The following is a 26,380-nucleotide window of genomic DNA, read 5'->3' on the forward strand; positions in this document are numbered from 1 at the left end:
AAATAAGATCTGTAAATGATAATACAAATAATAAAGAGAATTCGCAGTGTGTGACTCAAGGCTTAATGTATTGAACCGGGAAATGCTGAGGGAAAGCTAATTCAACATCTATAAATAAATAATTTTAATTTTCACGTTATTCGACATCAACCCTTGATCACAAAGCCATGTTATGCCTTTCTGTTGAGGTGTTTTGTCGTGGTGGAGTTGGAGTCGTCATCTCCAGCAGTGTTTGTCATTAAAGAGCCCAGATCAGGCCTCGGGCTGTGGCACGTCTTCGTAGGTGCAGAGGTGTTGATTGCCAGTAAAGAATCAAGCTGTTTCAGGCTGCTCTGAAAGAGTCTTTAGGCCGGATTCACTTCTAGTTTGTAGTGTTGCTCTCAGAGAGCAGGTAGAAGTTCAGCTTCGAGTGTTGTTTTCTTCTTCAGGAGTTTAAGTTGAGGATTCAGGCTGTGGTTGGCTTATAGTGACTTGAGTTGAGTACTGAATAAAGTTTAGTCTGACTATGCTCAAATCTTCATCTTCATCATATCTTTACATTCCTGTTACTTCAGAAACTTAATTCTTTCAACACAACTACTCATCTAATATACCTACTAAAATATGATTGTCTCTGAGGTTAATAGATCAATAGATCAGAAAGTTAAACTCTTGGATGATTTTAAAATACAAATACATGGCTATCAAACATTCATGAACTCTTTGCATAAGGGAATTTAATTCTTGTCAATAGAGGGCAGTATTGTTACCTGTAGTATAAAGTTAATAAAATCTAAGTCTTATATCTCTTTAGTAGATGGTCATAAAACTATGAAAGTTATACCATTCTTCTTGTATTTACATGACAAATAACATGATATAAGTTGCATAATGATTAGACATTTACATGAATTTCAGGTTTGCCTCAGATTTGCAAGGAGGCTTCACAAAGTCCTCAGGAATGTGGGTTAGTTTATGGCTTTGGTGATAAGAGGCTGTGTTCCAACTAAGGTGGGAGTTGTTTTTCTCGGGTCCAAGTGGCCTTTAGGGTCAGTTCATGCCTTTAGCTCAGGCCGTAATTCAAATTGTTGGTCAGAAATCGTTACCTAGGAGGTCTTTCTGAGTCCGTTGAGCGTCACTCATCAACCCCCACTTAGAGGGATGCAAAGGTCAGTTCTGCAGGCTGAGGGTCTGTTCATACCAACTTTGGAATCCAGGTGAGTCTGTCTCTTTCTTATTAGGGAATCAAAGATTAATTAACACAATTAATGAACAAGCGGTTGTCCTCCTACATTGAAAATATGCATTTGGACAACTGTGTTCAATTACAATTAAACCCACCTGGGTCGCGGGAGAGACCATACTGTCGTCCATCTTAAAAATCAGGACCTGCAGGGGGATGAATGCGATGGAACCATCTGCCCTCTGATTGGACACATTAACTATGTGTTGACCAATTAGATTCAACTGTAAAAACAGGGTCAATATTCATATTTGTAACTTGTAGTTTGTAGCTTCAGTGTTGTATACACAGGTAGGAAATTTGTGTGTCTGTCTCGTAGAGACCTCACTGTTGAAAAAATTCCTGCACAAATTTTAATTACACATACACAATTTTTTTTTGCCAGAGTGTGTAATTACTGCTGTGGGAAGGGTCATTGGAAGGACAAGTGTCCGCTGTTGAAGTTGATAGCTAAGCAACATTCACCTTCACTTCTGTATCATTCACCTTCTCCTTTGTATTGTTCAATGTTGCATGTTCCAGTTATGCTATGCTCTACAGTTTTGGAGCAGAGGCTGTTATGTGCTGATTTAAATACTGACTCTGGTCTGATTCCCAAAACTGGTTCAGGTTTTGAGCAGTTCATCGATGACATTTTTATGTCCTAAGACAGAAACGGGGGTTTTTGTACTGATGAAGGGTATGGAGCTGGGCTCAATTCCTGTGCCACGCCATTATATTGTGCTGGATTGTGAGCTGGTGCAGGGCATCAATAGTACTAATACAGTAAGGACTTCAAGTTTGCTGCAATGTATATCTTTATTCATATTTAAAGTATAAGAAAGTAACCTTGGTGTGCTTTGATTAATCTGGCTGTTGCTCAAAGCAGATAAGCAAGGACAAATAAGAAGTGACAGGTCTTGCATAAGTCCTGAACAGGTGCAACATCAACAATTCATGCAGTTGCTGCCCCTAAGCAAATACACTTTCTCATCAGGCCTCCATCAGGAACTGGAGATGGGCTCTTACATGACAAATAAGAAGAAGAGCAACAGAATAAGACATCAGGCAAAGCTTGCGCAATACATGTCCAGTTTTTGAGCACATACCCCAAGCGAAACATAATTGTTTCAATGTTGAATTTCAATCCCAGCTGTCACTTTGGTTGAGGATCTGAATATCAAGCAGCTTACAACGGTGATTGAAAAATGTTGACAATGATCCATGAATGGCTTCCAGACTGGCAAGAGGATAAACTGTTGTTGTTTTTGTAGGTATTCAACAAATGAGACACAGCATGGTAACTGGGGAGCTTTGGGGGTGTTTATAAGTGTCTTTTTGGCTTTTGGGCAGAACCAGGCGTGTCCTCCTGCTTCCAATCTTTATGCTAAGCTAAGCTAATCATCTTCCTGCTCTTGCTTTGTAGTTAACGCATGGACATCAGAGTAATATCAATTTATCTCATTCATCAATGAGATAATTCACCAATTTACTCATCTAACTCTCTTCAAGAAAATGAATAATAATAAAATATAAAAACCATATTCCTTCAAATGTATCTTTAGATATCAGTTTGATTGAACAATGTCAGCAGTCATTCTTGGACTTCCATACACCTGTCTGTTTGTTTGTTGCTGAGTGCTGAGGAGATTTAAATGTCTGTGTTTCAAGGCACCAAGAAGATTGCAGGATTGAGTTGGGAGAAGAAATAACAATCAGAAGAATTCATAATGGGTTCCCCTGCTTACAGCCTATTCTTAATGATACTTGCCTGATTTTAAACCATTATACTGTACATTGCACATTTAAGTCATAGCAGGTAAAATAATCAAAATACACAAATCTAACATGATAAAACAGTTTGATGTAAGACTTTTTGAATCAAAAATAAAAAAAGTTCAAGTTTAGCATATAATCCATTTAGAGTCCCTTCAATGCTTTTAAAATAGAATCCAACAGTACAGTGTTCTGACTCACATGCCAGTTTGAAGACCTATAATAGCAGCATTACTGAGCCACACAAAAGGAGTCGTCTAGTGTTTAGAACAGAGCGTGGCACCCCTAATCTCAATACGTGTTTCTCCTGCGATTGGTCACAAAAATCAGAATTTGCTGCTCTTACTAGCTGACTGCTGACTGATCCCACCAGAGGCCAAGGCAAAGTGGCAAAGTGGAGGCGCTCTGGCTAAACGTTTAAAATATTAATAAACTATAAATTCAATATCTCCTGTTGCCCCTGCAGCATGTTGGTCCTGCTCAACGCAAGTCATCTTTAGTTTGAAATATAAATACATGTATAATTAAATGACAAACTCAGGAAAGCACAAATAGCAACTTAAACATACGAACAAGCCAATACAATTACAGCAGCATCGAGGATTTTCCACAGCATTCTTTTAAAATATTGCAGCAGTAGGCAACTTGACTGTCAAAACTGTAAACAGACATAATATGTAAACTGGCTTCCTCTTCTCCAGTTTCGCTGATTGCATCTTGTCTTGCGTTAGTGGATGGTAAACGTAAATAGTATCAAAATAGAAAGAGTGCCAAGGAAAAAAGTCTTCATTTTATGGTATGCAAATTCCAAAGCTTTGTACAATAGTAGTTTTTGTTGTGGATGTTCATTTTGTGTCTGGATCATAAAATCCAGTTTGTCCCAGACGACTTGCATCACTGTAAATCTTCACATTAGCCAGCGCTCTCAGCCTACCCCGCCTGAGCGCGGTTTTGACGCACAATGTTTCCAACTCTTATCCACTCCACTCGGCGCACACCCTCGTCCCTCCTCTGCGTCCACCCCCGGAACAGGCTGAGTAGCGCCTGTCTCATCTCCACGTTCCTCAGCCCGTACACTAGCGGGTTGATACACGGTGGCACTATAAGCATTACCATCAGGGACATGTGGAGCACGGCCGCCTTGACCGAGGGGATCTGCTTCGCCTTGCGGACGCCTTGAGATTGAGAGGGTAACGCCATCATAGCCACGGTCCCCTCGACCTCCCACAGCGCGTCTGTGGTTGCTTTGAGTAGCAGCGGCAGCAGCTGCAGGAACAGCATGCCACAGTAGAAAACCACAGTCTTGCGCGCTGTGGTGTTGACCGCGTTGAACGGTATCACTGCGTTGCGCGCGTCCTGGTACATCCTCGTGTAGGAGAACGCATAGACCAGCAGACACATTAGTAAAGTAAAGGAGCCCACAAGTTTCCGAAAGACAGCAGAGGCACGGGGGAAACCCATGTGCTGCTCCACCGTGTCTGGTTCGCACAGTAGCCCCCCGGTGACATATTCATTCTGGTCTCCTCTTCCCATGTGCAGCAACACCATGTTGACGATGCTGATGGAGATGGAGTAAACCCAAATGAGGCTCAAGACTAGCCGTAAGCGCACTTGAGTGAGGATGACCAAGTAGTGGATGGCGTGGCACACGTACAAGTAGCGCTCCAGTGCCATGCAGGTGATGGTGACAAGGCTGGAGAAAATACTGGCGGTCCCCACAAAGTACTGGACGTAACACCAAGTGTTGAACGTCATCGTCCGGCGTTGGACCAGTGAGTGGATGACAGCTGGACCGAAGGTGACGGACTGCATAAGGTCGCTCAACATTAGATTCTTAAGAAAAGCGAAGCGCGGCTCCCAGGAGAGATCCTCGGAACGTCCGAGCCCGAATAGGGTAAGTCCGTTAATCAGAAACGAAAAGAGAGTCAGCAACACAAAAACACATATTAGCGCTGGAGCTGCTTGTCCATATGGCAGTATAGATAAAAAGAGGCAGCCGGCAGCGTCCAGACCCTCGCTTACGCGCGGCTCAGTTCGGGTCTCCTCACTGACCCAGTCGCACTGTCCGGTGAGGTTGTACGCTGTCATCACAGCTGCTGTTGGCATGTTGATCAGAACAGCCTGTGCTGTTGTAATCATCCTCTTCCTTGGCAGATATATATGTGCATGTCGCTGGTCTGGTCAACACACACACACACACACACACACACACACACACACACACACACACACACACACACACACACACACACACATTCATCTAGATTGTCCTGCAGGTGTTTCATTGAGTGCAGATTTGGAAGCAGGATAATGCATCTGGAGCGCTCCAAAATGCGCTTTTACGCACCTGCTGAACAACATCATAAGTTACTGTGGAGAATAAAATCATTAAATAATATGAGGAGGGAAATGAGTTTATGAGAGACAGACAGATTCTCTGTAAAGTCAGATTAAAAATATTTCATCTGAATGCATAATTGATTTTAATTCATATTTCTTTTGACCAAAAAAAGTTTCATCATTAATCAGAAATGTACAAGTTTAGGTCCAGATTTGAGAATTCTCATCAGCGTCTTGTAGACTTTCGTCATGATGGGCACCAGCTGTAGCTAATCAATAACATCAATAATGTCACACTTAAACCCGTCGACAGAACAAAACGTTTCTGCAAACCACGGATACGTTAAATGTTTTCGTTCATACCTTGAATCTCTACGTTTCGATGTTGGCAATTATCAGTTGAATAAGGATGTTTTATGATGTGACAATGCTGTGATTAAGGTCTGGTTCGGTTTAGGCACAAAAATCACTTGGTTAGGATGAGGGAAAGATCATGGTTTGGGTTAAAATAAAAAATAAGAATAAAATGAAACCACTGCAAATGTCCCGACGTCTCGTTAAAAACGCCCGGTTTTGTCGGTTGAGATGGGAAGCGGGTGGTCTCGACAGTGCTCTCTGCTGATTTGGTGCTTTTCCAACTTTCTTCCATGTAAGTTTCTAGCCAACCACCCGACTCATGCGACTCCTGATAAGACAGTCATATAGATGTCATCTGAACTACGTCACTTTAGAAATGCTTATATGCTACGTATTAAACGTATTCAAACGTATTGGTGAAATATCTCCACACTTGAGGGTTCCCCACCTTGTATTAACCTCTTATGTGGTTTATGCCAAAATTTAAGTTTTCTGACTGAACCCAAAACTACCGAGTCAACCATGAGCAAGAGTTCAACTCTCACAACAGAAAAAATGTAGTTAAAAAAAACAAACAAACAAAAACAACAACAAAAAGCTTCTTACTTGTCAAAGCAAATCATCCTTTGACAAGTGACCAAAAGGTGCAGACTGACCCCTGGTGTTAGAGACTGATAACTGCAGAGCAGAAGACAATTACTTCATAGATCTGAGGCAGGATTTATGTTTCTCCATTTTAAATAAGGGATGAATATATGATTTAATTTATTGTATTGACTTCCTGCAGAATATATATATTTTTTGTTCTCAATGATTCAACTAAAGATCTTTGACTTCTAGCGAGATATAATGTGATGAAGGGAATCCATACTTCAATGAAGGATATACAAATATGTTGTTAATCTTGATTTAGATAAGATAAGATACATTCAAAATATTTTTATTCAATTTTGAATAAAAGCTTAATTTTAATGGAGTTAACACTACAGCACAAATTCTTCCTGTACATGTACATCATACAAACCTCTGAAAAGCTATTTTTCTGTTGTACTTACCCTGGTTGGTAACCAGCACATCTCTGAACTTTCTGAAAACATTATTCAGCCCTATTTTGTATAGAGTCTAGTTCAACATTTAACAATGTTTGAATGTATGAATGAGCCTCATTCACCATGTTTTTTTTACACTTTTTATGACAACATATCTAAAAGATAGCAAGTTTATTTGAGGAAGCTTAGCAAGAGCGTCAAGGAAGGCTTGTTGAATGACCAAAAAAACCAGTGATTTATTCCAACCAGTGTAACCAAAAAAACAGTACCTCCAATAAATGAAAACAAACAAATCAAACTTATCTTAACTGGCTTAACTCAGGAAAACTCTACACATCCTCCTTCTGTTCTGCTTTCCCCCAAACTAACAACTCTCCCTGTAAATAGACCCTCCAATCTATCGAAGAAGACGTATTTCTTGCAAGGGTGTTTAAGTCTTCCCCACCTATAACAGGTAAAAAACAATGTTATTTGTGGTGGTTAATATTGTTTATTTATTCCCCCTATACTTTGTCTAACCCATGACATCACTGGTGATGTCATCGAGAGCAGGAAGTGGTTGAGTAGCTCCCCATTTTGAAAAGTATAGTGGGTATGGTAAGTAACACAACAAGCTAATGTAATAATAAGAAGAAGACGAGGAAGAATTATAATAGTAATAATAATAATTATTATTATTATAATCTTTATTTATAGAGCACTTTTCTAATCCCACGTTACAAAGTGCTTCATGCAATTTCAAAACAAGTGCATCATAAAAACAATTTCTGACTCATTTTGGTTAATGAGTAAATTAAAAAAAATTTGACCAATTGCAGTGTCGCCAGCAAAAGTGCAGTCAATAAAAACAAAAAAATCAGGAAAAACTTTCTGATAAAAGTATGTTTTAAGAAGAGATTTAAAAGTGTTGTAAATGTATAACTCAAGAAACTCAGACGAGTATTTAAGTTCACTTATTGAATTTAAGTCCTGTCTTGATTAAACCAGAAATGCAGATGTAGCTATAACAAAACAATGCTAAATACAAACAAACCTGGTATGTGAAAGCAATGCTACAGATTAATGTATTTCTTTCCATATTTGTCATTTGTTTGTTTTTGTGTAATGAGAATAAATGATGTGGTTTCACCCACAGTAGTCTCACAGTTTGTTTCAGGACAAATACAGATGTAGAAAAGTCCAACGCAGAGTAAAATGAATATTGATCAAGTGTTCAATAAACTGTCTCTTTTGATCCAAGTTTTATTGTATTCAGTTTAAAGACTTATCCAGGATATGTTTTTCTCTCAGGCCTTATTCTCACACTTTTTTCCTTCATGACAATTTAAAATGCCATTGCTGACGTCACTGTAGAGCTTTAGTTTCAAGTATTTGGGAGCAAAGCCTTTTTAACACACTTGACTGCCTCCAAACGCAGCTTAAAAAACATCAAACATCAAGACGTCATGTGGGCAACACTTCAGAGATCTTTTAGCAAGAGAAGCACGAGGCCCAGGGGCTTGTGTCTGATTAAATGCTGTATAATAAATGCTAATTTGCTTAATTTGGATGAATGGGATGTTGTTGCATGCTATGATTGATATTTTTGCATGCAATGATTCTTTCCCATATGTCTTATTGCATCACATGTTGGGGGCAGACGGGAGAAACAGCCATAAAACCTCTTGAGTCCTTATACAAACAAACTCTAAAATCTCTTGACAAAAAGCCAAGTAGGGTATTGGAGAAATACAATTTACTGAGCTTTGAGAATTTTAGATTATTCTCAAATTTGTGCCTAGTTTATGCCCCTCCTCCATTATGTGACTTTGTGTACACTCTCTCAGTAAGTAAAAAGCTAATATGTTTTAATTGTAAGGGACTGCAGATGAAAATTAGTTTTAAGCTAACTCTGGTGCAATACATCAAATGTTAACATTTATGTTTAAAACTGTGCATTGTGCCAATAAATATAGTACAACAACTTTGGCCGTACAAAATTACATTATAATTCTGATGTCCATTATGATGCACTGTATATCTTGAATAGAGGTTTATCTTCATAATATAAGCTGAAGACTAGCCATATACATGCATCAATTAGATTGATAATTTGGTTCATAATCAGCCATAATGGGAGAAATAATAGTAAAAGTAAAAGTATTTAGATTGATCGTCATTTTGATTCTGCATATTCCTCCTTCTTGTCAAAACCTGGTACCCACATTACCCACAATGTAACTCAATCACTGACAGTTTGGTCAGTGATTTGGGTGTTATTTTAGTAGTGGCCCCACAACCCCACTCTCTGATGCCCCCCTGTGGTGGCAGGGGTGCCTCACAGTCCAAAAGCTTCTGCCCTTGACTGTCAAACCAATGCCTGTTGTCACAAATGTCATAAAGGTGAAAATTAAATAAAACAAAATATGGAAATGATTAAATGACTTTGCAGTTGTCTTTTTGTTCTGTCCACCGTTATGTGGACAAAATAACAGAGTCAAATAACAATATGATGCATTTTACTAACAATACTACACACAACAGCCTCAAAATTAATCATGGGTCTGACATAGTCTCAACACAAATTAAGAACTGCAGGCCTGATTAATTTTTTATTTTTTTATTTTTGTTTGTAAAAGTGTTCATATTTTTGTGTTTACCCCTATACATCACTGCATTAGGGAAGCAGGTCATTGAGGAGTATAATGGGTGTTGAAGATGCATAGAAGAGAGGGGGCAACCAAAAGGAACAGTGAGGAAAGGGACAGAAGAAGGGCAGATAAGAGAATATGAGAGATATAAGAGAAGCAAATGAGGGATCAAGAGGGTTCCAGAATGGAGGGATAGAGCGCTGGTGGGGGAGGAGTGATGGCATACCTCCAGCCTTATATAGGGTGTGTTTGTCTACAGGTTTCAGCTGCTCCCCCGGGGGAATGTCCAAGAATAGAAGGAGGAGAAGTGGAGGGAGAAGAAGGTGGACAGAGAAGGTAACAGGAAGAATGAGAAAAAGAAAAAAAATATTTTAAAAAGAAGACAAGTGATTTCCTTCCTCTGTCTTTTTTTCCATCTCTGCAAACCAACCTCGTCTCACCTTTCCACATCTTTGTCTTCCACCTGCTGAATGAAGTAGCGCTGTGTGGAAAATCTTCTCCTGTGTATAGCATCAGCTGGTGCTGTCAGTCAGGCACCCAGTGAAGGCGGTGACATCATTTGGAAGCTGAACTCGCCCTGTGGCCCTTGGGGAAGGCAGGGGCGACGCCTGAGAAGGGTGAGAGGAGGTTATGATGGAAAGAGGAGACGGTGAAGATCAAAACATGGAGATCAGTGGGAGGGGGATAAAGAAGGAGTGTTGTCTATAGGAAAGAAGTGTAGAGTGTGATGGGTATAATGGGACAAAAGAAAGAGAAGGGAGCAGGGGGAAATGGACAGGTTGACTGGGAGACCACGTATTGGAAGAAGGGGAATTGATCTAAACCTGCTAATACCTGAGAGCAGTGAAGCACACTGCTCACATTCTCACACTGACTGGAGTTTAATTTAATCCTAAAGTGGTTTTGGGTTTTGTGAGAGCAGGTGGCCAAACTGAAATTAATGGAGAAAGGGTATTCCTGCTCAAATGATTGTTCCACAGTACTGTTAATAAATGCATTTAATCTCCTGAATTACACAACAGCCCTCTGCTCTAGATATAGTCAAAGACATTCAAGATGATGATGTATGGATGATGTATTACTCCATCAAGACAAAAACACCTGAGCCAAAAAGCACAAAAAAAGAAAACTTAGGTCATTTCTTGTGTATTTAAACACCACCAAAAGACTAAAAGTCTTCAGCCACACTAGCAGCTCTGTGACATTGTACTTAGTCAAATGCTAAGATTACTATATGCAAACATGCTCACAATGACAATGCTAATATGCTGATGCTAAGCAGGTATAAAGTTAACTGTGTTCACCATCTTAGCTTGTTAGCTTCTTAATATTTGCTAATTAGAACTAAACACAAAGTGTGACTGAGGCTGATGTTATTAACTTAGCAAAATTTAGCCTCGATGATGGTACTATATGCAAAGATAAGGGATCACAATCATAATTTCCATTCACCCTGAAGGGAACATGAATGTGTGTATCAAATTTCAATAGTTGTTGATATATTTCACTCAAAACTACAAACTAGTTTGACCTGCTGGTTGTGCAAGAGGAAAATTCAGATGATCACCAAAGTCATCAGGGTTCTTCCACCATGTCTGTACTACATTTGATGGGAATCCATCCAATAGCTGTTGGTATATTTCAGTCTGGACCAAAGTGGTGGACTGACAAATCAACCGACATAGCCATGCCGGTAGCATGGCTAAAAATACAGTATATGTACCACGTGTTACATATAAAGATGTACATACCTAATACACAAAACCATGCAACTCGTATAGATACATGCAAACACACACACATACATACTACTCACAGTATACTACACATTCAGAATAACTGTAACTCCAAGTGCCCTAACTCCTAAATACTATTTATATTCTAATGAATAGATCACAGTCACATAAAATCCACTGACATGGTCACATGGTTTTTGGACCCTGTGTGTTTTTGTTCTATTTGTTTCCTTTATTACACTTCTGCCTGCCAGTCCTTTTGGTTTTGCTCGTTCATATGATTTGGGTTGTATCTTTAAAGGACTGTCTTGCATGATTATTTAGCTTACACTGTTGTGTGCTTAAGTTTATTGCTCAAGTTATTTGCTGTGTTTGCTCAATATGACTTGTGCACTTTAAGGTTATGTAATCCTGAGACAGTTTGATTTATGTTTTTTTTTTTATTATTTATACATTAAGAGGTTTGTGCATGATTATATTGTTTTTTCTGGGTTTTTGGTTTTCTGTTTGCTCTGTGTTTTCCTTCTGTGTTCCTGCACTCCTCCCCAGCCTGTTTTTCCCTCTTCACCTGCCCTGCATCAAGCTCATTAGCCCTGCCCTGCTCTCAGTGTCTTTGTCCAGCCTGCCCTTCCCTTCACACCTGCCCCATATCAGTCTCATCAGCCCTGCCCTGCTCCCTGTGTCTTCCCCAGCTAATCAGCTCCCAGCCTGCTCTTGTGTCTTTCCACCTGTTCCTTGTTGTTTGATTAGTTCAGTTTCTATTTTAGTCGTGGTTTTCAGTTCAGTTTTTTTGGATCCTCTGTTCTGTTCAGTTTGCTCTGCTCAGTTCAGTATTGTTCACTTTAACTCTGCCTGCACTGCCTGAATAAAGAAGTTAATCTTCAGCCTTGCCTGTAGTGGCCTGCATTTGGATTCATTCCTGCTACTCCATGACATCCACAATGAATCCATGGGTCAGAAGAGGAGAAACCAAAAATAAAATACATGTAGAAATGACTGCATTAAGTCATGATCACATATCACAACCCCAATCCAGCTCCAGCAAATCACTCCAATCCCCTGCAGACCCCACTGCATTATATCACCAGTGAGCTCCCATTCATCACAAAGTGTTGGTGCCAGCTGAATACATCTCAATGTTCTCTATTACTTGTGAACAGCAGGTTGTGATATGTATGTTTACATGATTTACTCTGGCACGAGATCTCACCAGATGAGCAGTAATTAACCATTCTTTCACCACAAGAGTTTATGGCATCCTCCAACGGGCAAGGAATCATCCAAAAGTAAGATAATTCTCTAAACAAGCTGCTGTGCAGGCAAATGTTTGCCCCATACAAGCCCCATCCCAGCAAGAGAGGAGGAAAATTAGTGTAGTCAACACAAGAGGAGTGAGCAATATATACCTAAGTTGGTGAGCATTTTCTCACCAGTTCTGCCCTGATCTTGATGCTGACACATCGTGTGTGAATTTGAAGAAAACTTCTAATGATGTTGCTCAAAAGCAATTTTGTCCAGTCAAATGTTGTTACTTTATTTTACTTTTATAGTCCAGTCAAAAGTTTGGACACACCTACCCATTCCCTTGAATGAGAAAGTGTGTCCAAACTTTTCACTGGTACTGTATATATATGAGTGAAGCCATGGACACAGTATCAAGGCGTAATCACATTTTTTGAGCCCAGGTTTTGAGATATTCTTCTAAGAGAATCCTGCCACCAACCCAATACAAAGAAAGTGCCCACAGTGATGAAAAATGACATTTGAAGCTTTATCATGTCCCTAGGAATATCAATGTGGTGTGTCTAGATTGAAATACCTCAACAATTATTGATGGATTGCCCTGAAATTAAGTTCAGACATTCATGTTTCCAGCAGCATCCTTTAACTGGTAACACTTTACAATATGGTACAAAAAACTGTGCATAGTTACTAAGGAAGGAATGAGAAACGACCTAATATTTGATAATAATATTTAATAAATACTTCCAGAATAACCCATAATTGAGGACTAAATAAAGAGAGAACAGACTAGGAGATACCATATTATTGAATCATTATGTAGCACTTTTTCCAGTATTAACTACTGTGAGATACAGTGCCCTGGGTTCTTTAACCTAAACCACACCCTAATACCATAGAGTGTAGCCTAATACTAATCACTTGTATCACCCTTTCAATGGTTCTGTTGAACAGTTGAAATTTAAGTATGATAGTGTGACTGTGTAATTGTAATTATTTTCACTGTAAAACCTCAGCTTCTAAATGTTCCTATTTATTGAACTGACAAAGAGGAAATTTATACGTAACTAAATTATTTATTTACTGAAAATGAAATAAAATAAAACAAAAGCACATTTGGTGTTCTCTTAGGGCATCAATTGAGTTAACCTAACTATATATATATATACATATATATATTAATACAGCCCTTTTTCTATCCAGGTAATGGAAATGAAATGACAGGCAAAATACCCTTTAAACCTGACTGATTGTAGACTTATAACATCTCTGCACCACAATATTTATCGTATCTAGCAGTTTTAACTGTGCAGAAAATAACCTGTAATTTTAAGCTAATATGAAATATCCAACAGCTATTACCACTGTTGACTCTAAATAAAACAGACTGGATGAAAAAACAACTGCAAGTTATTGTTGTGAGCCCACAAACCCCCCCCCCCCACAAAAGCCAGCAATAACATAAATAAAACAACCCCCATTGCAGGCCTGAGCATAGCTTGGGTGCAGTGTGTGTGTGTGTGAACTTAAAGCAGTACTAATGTACTGTTCCTGAGAACGGGCTTCAGAGTCCATACATCACATTAGCGTGCATGCTAACTAATAGCTAAGCAGAAGGAGCAGCCTATGGGGTAAAGATTAGACACAGTACCATCGGCAAAAACTCTTAGCCATATAATAAACTCCTTACAAATGAGTTAGGCTACTACTACTACTTAACTAACTTTTGTAGCTAGTCGCTACTTAGTAGAACACACATACTGACTGCTGTGTCGGAGGAGCGTACACTCCCATTTTCTTTTTCACCCCGACCTGCTCTGCTCTGGAACACTGTACCGCCAAGTTATAGGAAGATCTCCTGCATCACTGGTGAGGTACATTTTCATCCCTCAGCACACAACGACAAGTAGCGTGTCAGTGGGTTCTCCTGGTTCATCATAACTCAAACAAATGACTGGCTTGACTGCTCATTTAGCAGCAGAGACACTGTTAGGGTCCACCCCATCATTGGGCTCACTAGTCGTTGGGACATCTCCCACTTCCAGTCTTGTGTCCACTACAGGGTCCTCTGATGGTACTATAACACCATTAGCTTCCCCTTCTGCAGAATGAGCAGGGTCAAGACTTCTGTCTTCACTGGGAGAAGTATCAGGAGCACTATTTCCATCCCCACAGACTACATCGGGCCTTTCATCAGCATGGTTCACTGACTGAAAGGGATGGGGCAAAATTGACCAGTCACCATTTGCGATACCTCCAGAAGAATAATGAGGATCTTCCTCCTCAGTCTGAGAGACACTGTGCTCTAGTTCACCAGCTGTCTGTTCCTCATTCCATTATTCTCTTTTCTGAGCAGAAGCACTTGAGGCTCTGGTGGATGGTCACTGAAATAAATATCCCTCCTCTCGAACTTCTGGCATCCTCACTAAGAACCCCATGGGGAGAAGATGGTTTCGGTCAAGCGTTTTTACTATTCCTCTTCCCCCTTCAGGCCTTACTCAATAAACAGGTAGTTTAGGAAGGTTTCCAATGACCACATTTATTTTAACTTGTGTTTTCCTGGAACTTCCAAGGCTCAAACGAGTACCCTGTCTCCTTCTTGCAGCTTGTGGACTCTGATTCGATTTTCGTAGCCTTGCTTGTTCTTCTGATGGTTCTTGTGGGAGGCCTCAGAAGCCAAGTGGTAATATGACGCAACTCCTCCCTCAGTTTTTCCACATACTGGTGGTGCTTTGTCATATTCTCTCCATCTGCAGAAATGCCGAAACACACATCAATAGGCAGACAAGCCTCTCTGCCAAACATTAGGTAATATGGCAAATATCCTGTCACCTCATTATGGGTGCAGTTATAAGCATGCACCATAAAGGACACATGCTGACTTCATCTCTGTTTGCGTTTTGGACTGAGAGTGCCCAGCATGGATAGAAGAGTACAATTGAACCACTCTGGCTGAGGGTCTCCCTGCAGATGATAAGTAGTGGTTCTTGATTTTCTGATCCCCAGCATGCTCAAGAGCTCTTTTATCAAGAGACACTCAAAGTCCTGCCTCTGGTTGGAATGGATGCAAGCTGGCGGACCATAACAGACAAAGAATTTCTCCAACAGTACTTTGGCTACTGTTGAAGCTCTTTGATTGTTCATGGGGAATGCCTGGGCATAGAGGGTCCAGCGGACCACAACTTGTGATCTGTGTGGGAGGTGAGCCACACACCTCCCACACATTGTGATATACTGGTCAATGTCAGCAGCCATTTTAGGCCAGTAGAATCTATCCCATACCAACTGGAGATGGAGGTATCCACCCCTCTCCTGTGCTCACATTCCTGGACTGGAGGTCTGCATCCACGTTTTCTCTGCCTGGCCTGTATTGTATGCCAAAGTCATATGTGGATAGGGCTGCCAGCCACCTATGGCCAGTGGCATTGAGTTTGGCTGTCATGAGAACATAAGAACAGGTCAGAGGATTGTTGACTCTCACAGTGAACTTTGCCCCATAGAGACCAAGAAACTCAAGTTGATGGACAGGGTGGTTTCTTTCAGGGTTTCTCAACCTCCAACTGGCAAAGCCTACGGGATGCAATCCTTCCGGATATTCCTGGTTGAGCACCGTGCCCAAACCATTGAAGCTGACATTCACGAGCAGTATATAGGGCTTTGTCGGGTTGGCAAAAGCCAGGACAGGAGCATGAGTGAGACAGTAAATTATCTCCAGAAAGGCAGCAGTGCAGGCTGGGGTCCACCGATCTCCAAAAGACCCTGATTTCTTAAAGTAGGTGGCCCCATGTGTCGCGGCTTTCTTTTCTCACTATGCTGGCAGGTGGCCTTTTGTTAGGTCTGTCAGGAGTCTCTTAAACAAACTATGAATAGGTTATCATCCTAAAATGACAGGGCCTAATATTGTAGCAACTATAAGGTTTCTACTGCTATGCCCATTTTACTCACGGAATTTACCCAGGGGTTACAATTAGATAATGTTTAGTTCATAAATATCTGTGAATTGATCATACTCACCACTTTCTTCATGAGTTGTTCCTGATTAAGTTGGAACTGGCTAGCTCAAGCAGAGAACCCACAAGCAGCCAGTCCAAATGGTGTTTGTCAAAGACGTTCTTGTTCAGGTTTTGTTGTTTGTGTTTGGTCCAAAAAGAAAAAAAAATCTGGAGGCAGCTTGACTTTTCTTAGCAATCAACAAGCAGACAAAAGTTGACACTCCAGTGCTGCTACACATGAACACTTCATACACCTGGGCCTTTGAGTTAATTTATAAGCCCCAACCACCACCAGCCAGACAAAAAGAAAGAAGAAAAGTTGAATGTGAGCTTAATAATATGAGCCTACTACTCAACCTAACACTGTGCAATCTTGTAAGGTGAAACCCCTCTGCCTCAGCCATCTTTTGGAAGATAGGTGGAGTGTGGCCTTAGGTCAACTATTTTGATAAATGTTTAATTGTTAAGACAGCTAAACATTACTTATTGTTATCTTAAAATGTGCTATTTTAAGATAACATTAAGTCATGGTCATGAGAACATTTGATACACTGAGATGGCAATACAATTCAATCACTGTTGCGTTAACAGTAAGACACTTTCTTCTTATCTATAAAGCACTGAATGACTGAATGGCCTAATTTCTCCACAAGACAATGAGCCACCCAGACTCAGGGCATCTGGCACAAGTCCTCTTACTGTCTCTCTTCATTTTCTTTCTCCTAGCGCTGGAAAAGCCTCAATCTGTAATGTCTTCTGAAAGCAGCTCCAAGTGTTTTCTTTTTTCTGTTGCCTTTCAATAATGAGTATTGCTTCTTACTAATTGCGTAACTTGTGTTCAAGTTATGCAATTTTTGATCTGAAGATAAGAAGACAGAAATGATGAGCAACGACAGTTGCTCTTGTTTCTAAGCCAATGAGACAGGCATAAATAGATTTCCAGTGAAAGAACTGACACACTGCAGAGCTTTGCTTCTTAAAATTCCAGAGTGTAGACCAAGATCAGCAGAGACTCATCTGTTTCCATCAGCTGACCTGGTGGTCTGAAGTGGAAACTAACCCTTGAAGTACATTTGATAGTTTCTATGTTGATATGTGACTGCACCTATCTGACAAATAAAACTCTTCATTCTTTGTTCATGTTGATATTGTCTGTATGTTCACCACTTTGGTCCAGACTGAAATATTTCAACAACTAAACATAGCATAAAAAGTAAGGAAATTTGTGTTTGGTAGATTATTTCTTTGTTGTAACAATGCTTCTTGGCAATAAATCTTACACCGTTGGAAAGCCTGTTTATTTCCCTTTTAAATGGTGCCACATTTGTAAGGACCATGCATTTGTGGGATGAGCAGCAGAGCTGAGTATGTGGGTTGCACCCATGAAAAATATGCCAAATCTTCTCTGCCAATGCCAAACAGCTTATTCTGCCATTGACTCTTGTTTGGTGTTTGGTGGATTAGATGAGAAGAAACAGGACTTATTGGCAACTTAACAATTTATTCATTTAACAAACAGGAGCCTCAGTAGCATGTGGAAGAACCATACACAGCCACAACAGCCTGCCACCTCCTCCTCATGCTGGTCACCAGCTTGGTCACACACTGCTGTGGGATGGAATCAGCATTTGTCATAAGTCAGCCAACGTGGTTGTGTTGGTCACTCTGGCACAAACAGCACACCCAAGCTGATCCTACAAGTGTTCAATGGGGTTGAGGTCAGGACTGCTGGCAGGCCATTCCATCCTCTCCACTCCCAAATTCTGGAGGTAGTCTCTGATAAACCCCACAAACCGAGTGTGTGACCAGGCTGGTGACCAGCACGAGGAGGAGGTGCCAGGCTGTTGTGGCTGTGTATGGTTCTCCCACACACTACTGAGGCTCCTGTTTGTTAAACATATAAATTGTTAAATTGCCAATATGTCTTGTTCCTTCAAACTTCAATCATCCAATCCACCAAACACCAAACAAGAGTCAATGGCAGAATAAGCTGTTTGGCATTGGCAGAGAAGATTTGGCATATTTTTCATGGGTGCAACCCACACCATTCAAAAGGGAAATAAACAGGCTTTCCAACAGTATAAGTACAAGAAGCATTGTTACAACAAAGAAATGATCTACCAAACACAAATTTCCTTACTTTTTGTGCTATGTTTATTTGATGGATGACATTTTGTACATTCATGGCCCCCAGAAGATGAATCCCAATGGCTTTGGTGATCCTTTAACTTTTCATCTAGCACCATCTCATGTCAAAATTTCTGTTTGTCCAATACTTTGGTTTATGACCAAATACCTGCTAAACTAATGATTATCCCATCAGACTCAGCTGTACTTTCTTTGTCATGCTAATTAGCAAATTAACATAATTCCCAAACTAAATGAAGATGGTGATCATTAACAAATATCTGTTAAATATCAGCATATTAGCATTGTCATTTGTGACCATCTTAGCATGCTAATGTTAGCATTTAGCTAAGTACAGACTCACAACTGACAGAGCTGCTACCATGGCTGAAGACTCATCTTCCCCTCCATGTTAGACAACTTAAGATTGGCAGTGGTGAGAGTTTTGCTGCAGTATATCAAGAGTTTTTAATTTGCCATTAAAAACATGCACTTTGTGCAATATGATTAAGCCTTGTGATTGATTGATGTACTAATTATGGGTTGCATAATCATGCTTGTGGGTATGTAATATGGATTGTTTACTTGGTGAGGCAGTGAGAAACCAATAGCTAAGATGGTTAAAGATGAGGTACAGCTGTGTGAGATCAAAAGTCCATTTGCACGCCTCTTAAATTACAGATGTCACAAGTGCAAGGCCAAGTCAGAGGCTGTGAGGACAGGGAGACAGGCGGATAGATGGGTTAATGGACATTGCGAAAGGGGTAGAGAATTTGTGCATGCAGGGACGTGTTAATCTTTGTGTGCGTGTTTGTCCATGTGATGTGTGTTAGTGTGCATGCATCCTGGTTCTTATAGTGTATGTGAAATCAAGTGTCCACTGAGATGCCCAGTTGATCCTCTGCCAAAATAACCTCCAGCTGCCCGATGCCTGCACTGTGTTTTCTTTTTTTTTAAATAAATGTCACTGGGCTTGTCTGTTATCTAAATATGGCGGATTTGAGAGTGCGCCACACAAGGGGATGTCCATCAGGAGTTTGTCAGAGGGCACAAACTAAAGTTGGATTTGATTGGCTGCCTCTTGTCTGAGGAGGGGGCCTCTTGCCCTATCCTGATCATTTTCAGTAAAAGTGTAGTGGGATGAGAGGGTACTTATGGAGGGGGGTGAAGCCACAGTGCTACCTGAACTGTGTAGAAGAGAGAGTTTCTTTCTCAGCCGTGTGTCGTTTTTACTGGTGTTCGTTGTGCAGCACAGCCAGCCACCATGGTAAGAAACCGAAAATTGAGATGGAGGTTAAAGGGAAACCACAAGGAGAAGGAAATTTAGTTTAAGTGAATCTTTAAGGATTTGGGTGTTTTTTTTTCACTTTCTGCTTTGAACTGGGAAAGCATGATGACAGAGGATGGAGATTATTATCTGAAGCGAAAAGAAACTTCTTCTGCTCATCCACAGTGACCCAGCAAGTCTTCACCTGCAGCACAGCTGGATTATCAGCTGGATGTCTACAAGTGGTGTTCTATCTCTTGGAATTCCTGAAAATAGAATTGAATTTGGGGCACATACAGTGCTTTGATTGTTTATACTTTTTTATGACGCTTGCTTTAGACAGAAAAATTAACTCTCCAGACTGATAACCTGCTGTTGAAAACTTCTGTTTACATGTTCAACTTCTGCAACTCCTCTTTGCTGTTTGTTTACAGACGGATGTGATTTTACTCTGCTTTTGTGTTCCATCATATTGTCATTTAACTCAATACGATTGATATTTGGATTGTAGGGAGCGATGCTAAAGATAGAAAGAACACAGCTGAGTAAAGTGAGAGGACATGCCATTTTTTCTGAGTGTCCTAACTTAGTACATTCACCTTGACAAAATCTCTCTCAAATCCTCTGTCAACTCTCACCTTAAAAATAGCTTTACAGTGAACGGATGACTCTAACCCCTGTGGGTTTGTGTGACCTTCCATATGTCAAGATTAATACGTACTTGTCAAGCAAACAGGGAGAGGGGGAATGAAAATAATTTGCTGTCCTACTGAACTACTGAGGAACAGGGATCTATAGAACATCAATTTAAGTATTCTTTGTTATTTTTGCTATGCTGTGATATTTCTCAACAAACCTGTTAGAAAACTGAAACAATGTTTGAAACAAGCACTAGTGGTGTTTGTTTATTTGTTCATTTGTTGTGTCTTTCCTTTTTTTTTTTTGAAAACTGAACTTGAAGGCATTGTAAAGAAAATGGAAAAAGGAGCCAGCATTTTCAAGATGGTTTGCTATTGGATGCATGACTTTCAGTCATCAGGCTTAAAGTCCGGACACAAGAACAAACTGAAAAGATGGCAGGACTGGGAGAACAAATTTGAGCGAGTGTCAGGGAATAAACTTTGTTGCTTCAGACTGGAACAACAGAGACTAAAACCAAGCAAATACTCACCACTATCTCACACTGTTGCAGTCCAAAAATATTGACTTAACAGTCCTAAATCTGTGAATAATATGTCTCACATTGAGTGGTGTTCCCCTTTAAGAACCATCATTAACAGCTGCAGCCAGCTGACAGGGGATTAAACATGACGTCTTACCTGACATAAGACTATTTCCAGTTCTTGGCTGTCATTTTGTCAATGATAATTCTATCTCTGGCTTTAGGTTTCTGTTTTGGTTTCATCTGGCTCAACAGAGCAACAGGGCTTAACTATAAGGAGGTAGAGTGACCAGAGCATACCACTGATGGATCATACCAATGTGTGTCAACTAAAATGCACAAAAACACGTTTTAGTGTGTTTTTACTGCAATTCAGGCATACTTTACATTAAAACTAACAATTTTCCGAAGTCTGCTGTAAGATTTTAGATTTCACGTTTTTTTCTTACCTTTTAGGCAAGTGTTGATTTACGCAGTATGAAAATAAATTTGTTAAAACTAGAAACTTCCCTGAAATAGGCAATCCATGCACAATAATACAATGATAAAATAATGTTACGAACTGTGTAATGCAAACAGATATAGTGTTTAACTGTAATGGATTACCTAAATTTCAAGACATTTGCATCTGGTGATTCATGCAGTGAATGTAAACCAGTGGCTGCTTGCAAGGCAGTAAAACACATTTAAAATCTAGGACGCCACTGTATGTCTTGAATAGTGCTCACCAGTAATCTGTGGTGTATGATTTGCAGTGAAATGTTGCATTTCTGCTGGAAACCACCAGCTTGTTGTGACACTTTTATAAAGCTGAGCAGAAGGACAGCTTGTCAGACTACAGGGGGCTGATAGACTTCAATACATAAAAAAGACAAATGTTTTGACAGCTTAGTGGTTCTGTAGAGAGTTGCTGAAGATACTGTTAACCTTGTTGACTCTACTATAATCACTCCTTATATCCTGTTCTGGTTCTGAACATGTTCAGTGTCCTCATTATGCAGCAGTGAATGGTGAATATGGCGGAAATGAATGATAACTCCTGTCCCTCTGTCTCCCTCTCCTTTCATTCATCCACCACTGCCCCTTCCTCCCTTTATTTTATCCACTTCTCTTAAGCCCACTGACGCCCAAAGTGATGCCCGCTCCTTCCTGACTGAGGAGATGATTGCAGGTCAGTCTGTGCTGTATGCGTCATTCAGTGCATTACACTTGATGAGGTTCCTCCACTGATTTTCTGCTGAATATCTTGTTGTTTGTAATGATTCTGATGATAGATGAATGGTTCTAAAATGAGCTGGAAATGGTTTGGAAACTGATTTTTGTTCCCTGGGGCCTCTGGTATTGTCTAAGTCACGAATCCCATATTACCACTCTTTTCAGAATGCAGTAAATAAGTCATTCAGCTTTGTTGTAACCTTCCAAAATGTTAAATTCAAGCACAAAGTCTATAAATCATTTTCACCTTGTCCGAATTTTCAAACAATGTCCTTCTCTCATCCAGAATTCAAGGCCGCCTTCGACATGTTCGACACCGACGGTGGTGGTGACATCAGCACCAAGGAGTTGGGCACCGTGATGAGGATGCTGGGACAAAACCCGTCAAGAGAGGAGTTGGATGCCATCATTGAGGAGGTTGATGAGGATGGTGAGATCACTGTGTGATCAAACAAATAGAAAAGGGACAAAGGATCTTAATCTAAATGCATAGACCACACGGATGATTGATGAGATCGAGCTTTATGAAAAAACATTGTGTTCCCTGTCCCTGTTCTCAGTGCACAAGAGGCAAATTACACAGAATTATGAAATTATAAATTATGTATTCTCAAAGTAGACAGTGGGCTATACTGTCTGGTTTGAGTGCTATTTTTGAATGTCCTGTTGAGGCACACACTAATACAATGCACTAAGGAAATGGAGGATGTTCTCACAGCTGGAACATTGAAATACATTGTGTGTGGTGGTTAAACAACTCCAGTAAAATCTTGGAAAATAAAAAAAATAAGTATTTAATGTCAGGAAAAAAACATTGTGCTGTCTATTTGTGAAGTTTAATTGGCAGTGACTAACTGCTAATGTAGTACACCATCACGTTTAGCTTGTGATGTATAGTATGTAGTATGGATTCGGGTCAAGAGGAGTTTGTGTTCTGTTGTGACTCTCATATATTAATAATGGGTTTTTCGAACCCTGCACTCATTTATTCCCCTCTCCTCTACTCAGGCAGCGGTACCATTGACTTCGAGGAGTTCTTGGTCATGATGGTGCAACAGTTAAAGGAGGACCAGGCTGGAAAGAGTGAAGAAGAGCTTTCAGAATGCTTCCGTATTTTTGACAAGTATGACACCCAATACTAACACAAAGCCAAATACAACTGTTTCAGCACTCTCAGCATTCTCTCCTCCAGCAGCAGCAGGCTAACTGTTCACTCCCTGTCAAGCACAAAAGGGCACACAGACAAATTCACCAACTAGTTGATGAACATTTAGCAGGTAAAGAGCCAGATATTTCCCTCAGGAATTGGCAAAAACCAAAACAGAGCTAAAAGGATAGTGAATATTGGACTTACTGGACAGTCATCAGTTTGACTTACTGGATATTTATCAGTAGCCCCTTATTACAGATAGATCATATTGCCATGTACGCTGGCTTATAATTAACAAAAAATTAAGATACAGAAAAGCCAAATATATGATTGAGGTCATTTAGAAACTGTGTTGCCATTCCATTGTTTGTCCACCAGAGAGCATGCGTTTTCTGAGAAGTTAATTTTTAACTGTAAAATCCATATCCATATGTAAATATAAATGTATATGGATCCATAGTAAAACATTTCACCAAAAGAATACATTATATCCTCGGGTTGCCATAGATATCTGTATTAAATTTCATAGCAGTCCATCCAATAGTAGTAATAGTAATAGTCTGTCCTAAGTGGCGGACCAATCGACATTGCTATCCTTATATCTATGCCACTAGTATGGCTAAAATGTATACCTGCCAATATAATGTTACTGGATTTTTCAACCCTTAGTATTGCTTTCAGTATTGGCCTCATAATCCAGTATTGGTCTGCCTTTAATTATGACTCAAGCCACAGTTTGGTGGCTAGAATAAGTATTTATGATGAAAATTGGCCTGGACTTTAAAAATAAAGCTGACTTTTTAATGAACAGCAATGAGTGTCAGTGTGGTGATGTAAGACAGCAGTGATTAGTTTCCACTCTGTGACTTTGATGATGCTTTTTATTCACAGGAATGGAGACGGTTTCATCGACAGAGAGGAGTTCGGAGACATACTCCATCTCACTGGAGAACCAGTCGTAGAAGAAGATATTGATGAGATGTTTGGGGAATCTGACACAAACAAAGATGGAAAGATTGATTTTGATGGTAAGATGAAGCCACATGAGCCTCATTCCTGTGGTCCATGCAGCATTTTTCAAAGTTTATTATATTTGTCAGAGGGAGAGAAGAACATACATTTTCACTTGTACAGCCCAATTACAGCCGAAGGAATATAATATTTTTTGAACACTTTTTAAAAATGACACTGTAAATTGGGAATAATTATGCTGTACATTGCTGGTTGTAATCAGCAATGTAATGGTTGTAATCTAAGGCGTTATGTATATACATACATACATACATACATACATACATACATACATACATACATACATACATACATACATACATACATACATACATACATATATATATATATATATATATATATATATATATATATACATACATATATAGATAGATAGATAGATAGATAGATGAGGAGGTGGTATCAGCTTTATATTGAGCAGAAGTGTAAAATGCATCTCTAATTTGATCCTTAGATGCACAGTCTGCATTGAACTCCTTTACAGTGTTTAAAATACACTTATTAGTTTTCTCGCCGACAGTTAGATGAGAAAATGAATACCACTCTGATATCTGAGAGTGGTATCAATCTTCTCATCGAACTCTCTGCAAGAAAGCAAATAAGCTTATATCCCAAAATTTCAAATTACTCCTTTCATTTACAGGCTCTTTTGTCCCTGTGAATGAAAATGATTTTTGGTTAATGTAAATACAACATGCCTGTAGTTTCAATAAGGCATGGAGTGGCGGGTAAACTCATCTAATCTCAATCTCCACACCATTCAAGCGCGACCTAAACCTTGTGTTATTAAAAGGTTGAATGATTGTGTCCTCGCTAAATTAGTTTATACTGTCACAAATCTGTACACATGGGTAAGGTCTTTATGTATATAAAAACATATGAGGCATTGAAACCTGTGGATGAATCTATGAGCACATACAGAGAGCAGACAATGATATATTTAAAATTTTAGTTGAAATAAGTTGATGATTCTAGTGACTGGAATAAAAACTTGAGAGATTATGCATTGCAGTCACATCTTGTCAAGTGTCTCGACATGACTTTGAACTCAGTAATCTCACATAAAGAGTTTCTATACACTGACTGACTAATTCATTGATCTGTTGAATCATTCATCAGTCACTCTAATGGATCGGTGGTGGGTTGGTTGATCGGCTGTTGCTCTCTCTTTCTCGTTCCAGAGTTCCTGAAGATGATGGAGAACGTCCAGTAATGAGACCAGCTCTACATTCCTTGGTGACCCTTCCTCTGACTTCCTCGTGGAGTTCAGAGAGAGAAAAAATTTATATAAGGGTGATGGAAATCTGCTATAAATCCCTTACAATTATGAATATGATGTACTTTTTGAGATGTTAAAATGGATAGAAGTTGAAGAATGCCTTTACCCTTACCCCCCTTCCCCTTCTCATATGGTGAGGATATCTATAAATATCCGTTCAAACCTTTTAAGACGAAGGCACTTTCCCCAAGCCGCCTCCTTACGTCGGCCACCCAGCTGTCCCTTGGCAGCTGCTGGTTCTCAAGAAACGTTACACCACCTACTAGCTTTACCCCCACCCTCCTCCTCCTCCTACTCCTCCTCCTCCTCCAAACTGGATCTCTACTCCACCCTGTTCTGTGATTTCTAAATAAATCAACTTTCTTCTTCCGCTCACTGTTCATCTTTGCAAATTATTCTGCGTTGCATGCCTGACATGTCTTATCTACTCTGATTCCTGTCTCTTTTGCTCTTCTGTTTTTACCTGTCGATGGCCTTTGCGGGACTTCTAGATGACCAATATCTGCCTGGCATTACAATTTTTTTTTAGAAACACACACACATGAACACACATGCACAGCCACACATTGAGTCATCACACACAACGACACGCAATCACATGCATGTATACTTAAGAACCGCTGTGTGTAACCACCTTTTACACACACACACACACACACACATTTGTTTAACTACAATTGGTCTTATCTCACTACTCCAGATCTCAACTTCAAATTGCCTCATCACTGGACTTCAGAAACACCTCTACTTGCATTTGCACAGTACCAGTCAAAAGTTTGGAGACACTTTCCCATTCCCTTGAATGAAACAGTGTGTCTAAACTTT

At 39.9% G+C, this 26,380-nt stretch overlaps 2 protein-coding genes across 2 annotated transcripts; one reads left to right on the forward strand and one right to left on the reverse strand.

Moving 5' to 3' along the window:
- Nucleotides 1-3,907: 3,907 nt before the first annotated feature.
- Nucleotides 3,908-5,083, reverse strand: LOC122981956 (olfactory receptor 14A16). Its single transcript, XM_044350840.1, has one exon. The coding sequence runs from the start codon at nucleotides 5,081-5,083 to the stop codon at nucleotides 3,908-3,910; it is 1,176 nt and encodes a 391-aa protein (XP_044206775.1).
- Nucleotides 5,084-19,599: 14,516 nt separating this feature from the next.
- On the forward strand, nucleotides 19,600-25,930 carry tnnc2.1 (troponin C2, fast skeletal type, tandem duplicate 1). The gene is made up of 6 exons (XM_044352854.1): nucleotides 19,600-19,717; nucleotides 21,996-22,050; nucleotides 22,381-22,524; nucleotides 23,103-23,217; nucleotides 24,136-24,272; nucleotides 25,458-25,930. The coding sequence occupies exons 1-6, from the start codon at nucleotides 19,715-19,717 to the stop codon at nucleotides 25,487-25,489; spliced, it is 486 nt and encodes a 161-aa protein (XP_044208789.1). The 5' UTR covers nucleotides 19,600-19,714; the 3' UTR covers nucleotides 25,490-25,930.
- Nucleotides 25,931-26,380: the final 450 nt, after the last annotated feature.

The sequence above is a fragment of the Thunnus albacares genome, chromosome 5 (assembly GCF_914725855.1).
Source record: "Thunnus albacares chromosome 5, fThuAlb1.1, whole genome shotgun sequence".
Lineage (NCBI taxonomy): Eukaryota > Metazoa > Chordata > Actinopteri > Scombriformes > Scombridae > Thunnus > Thunnus albacares.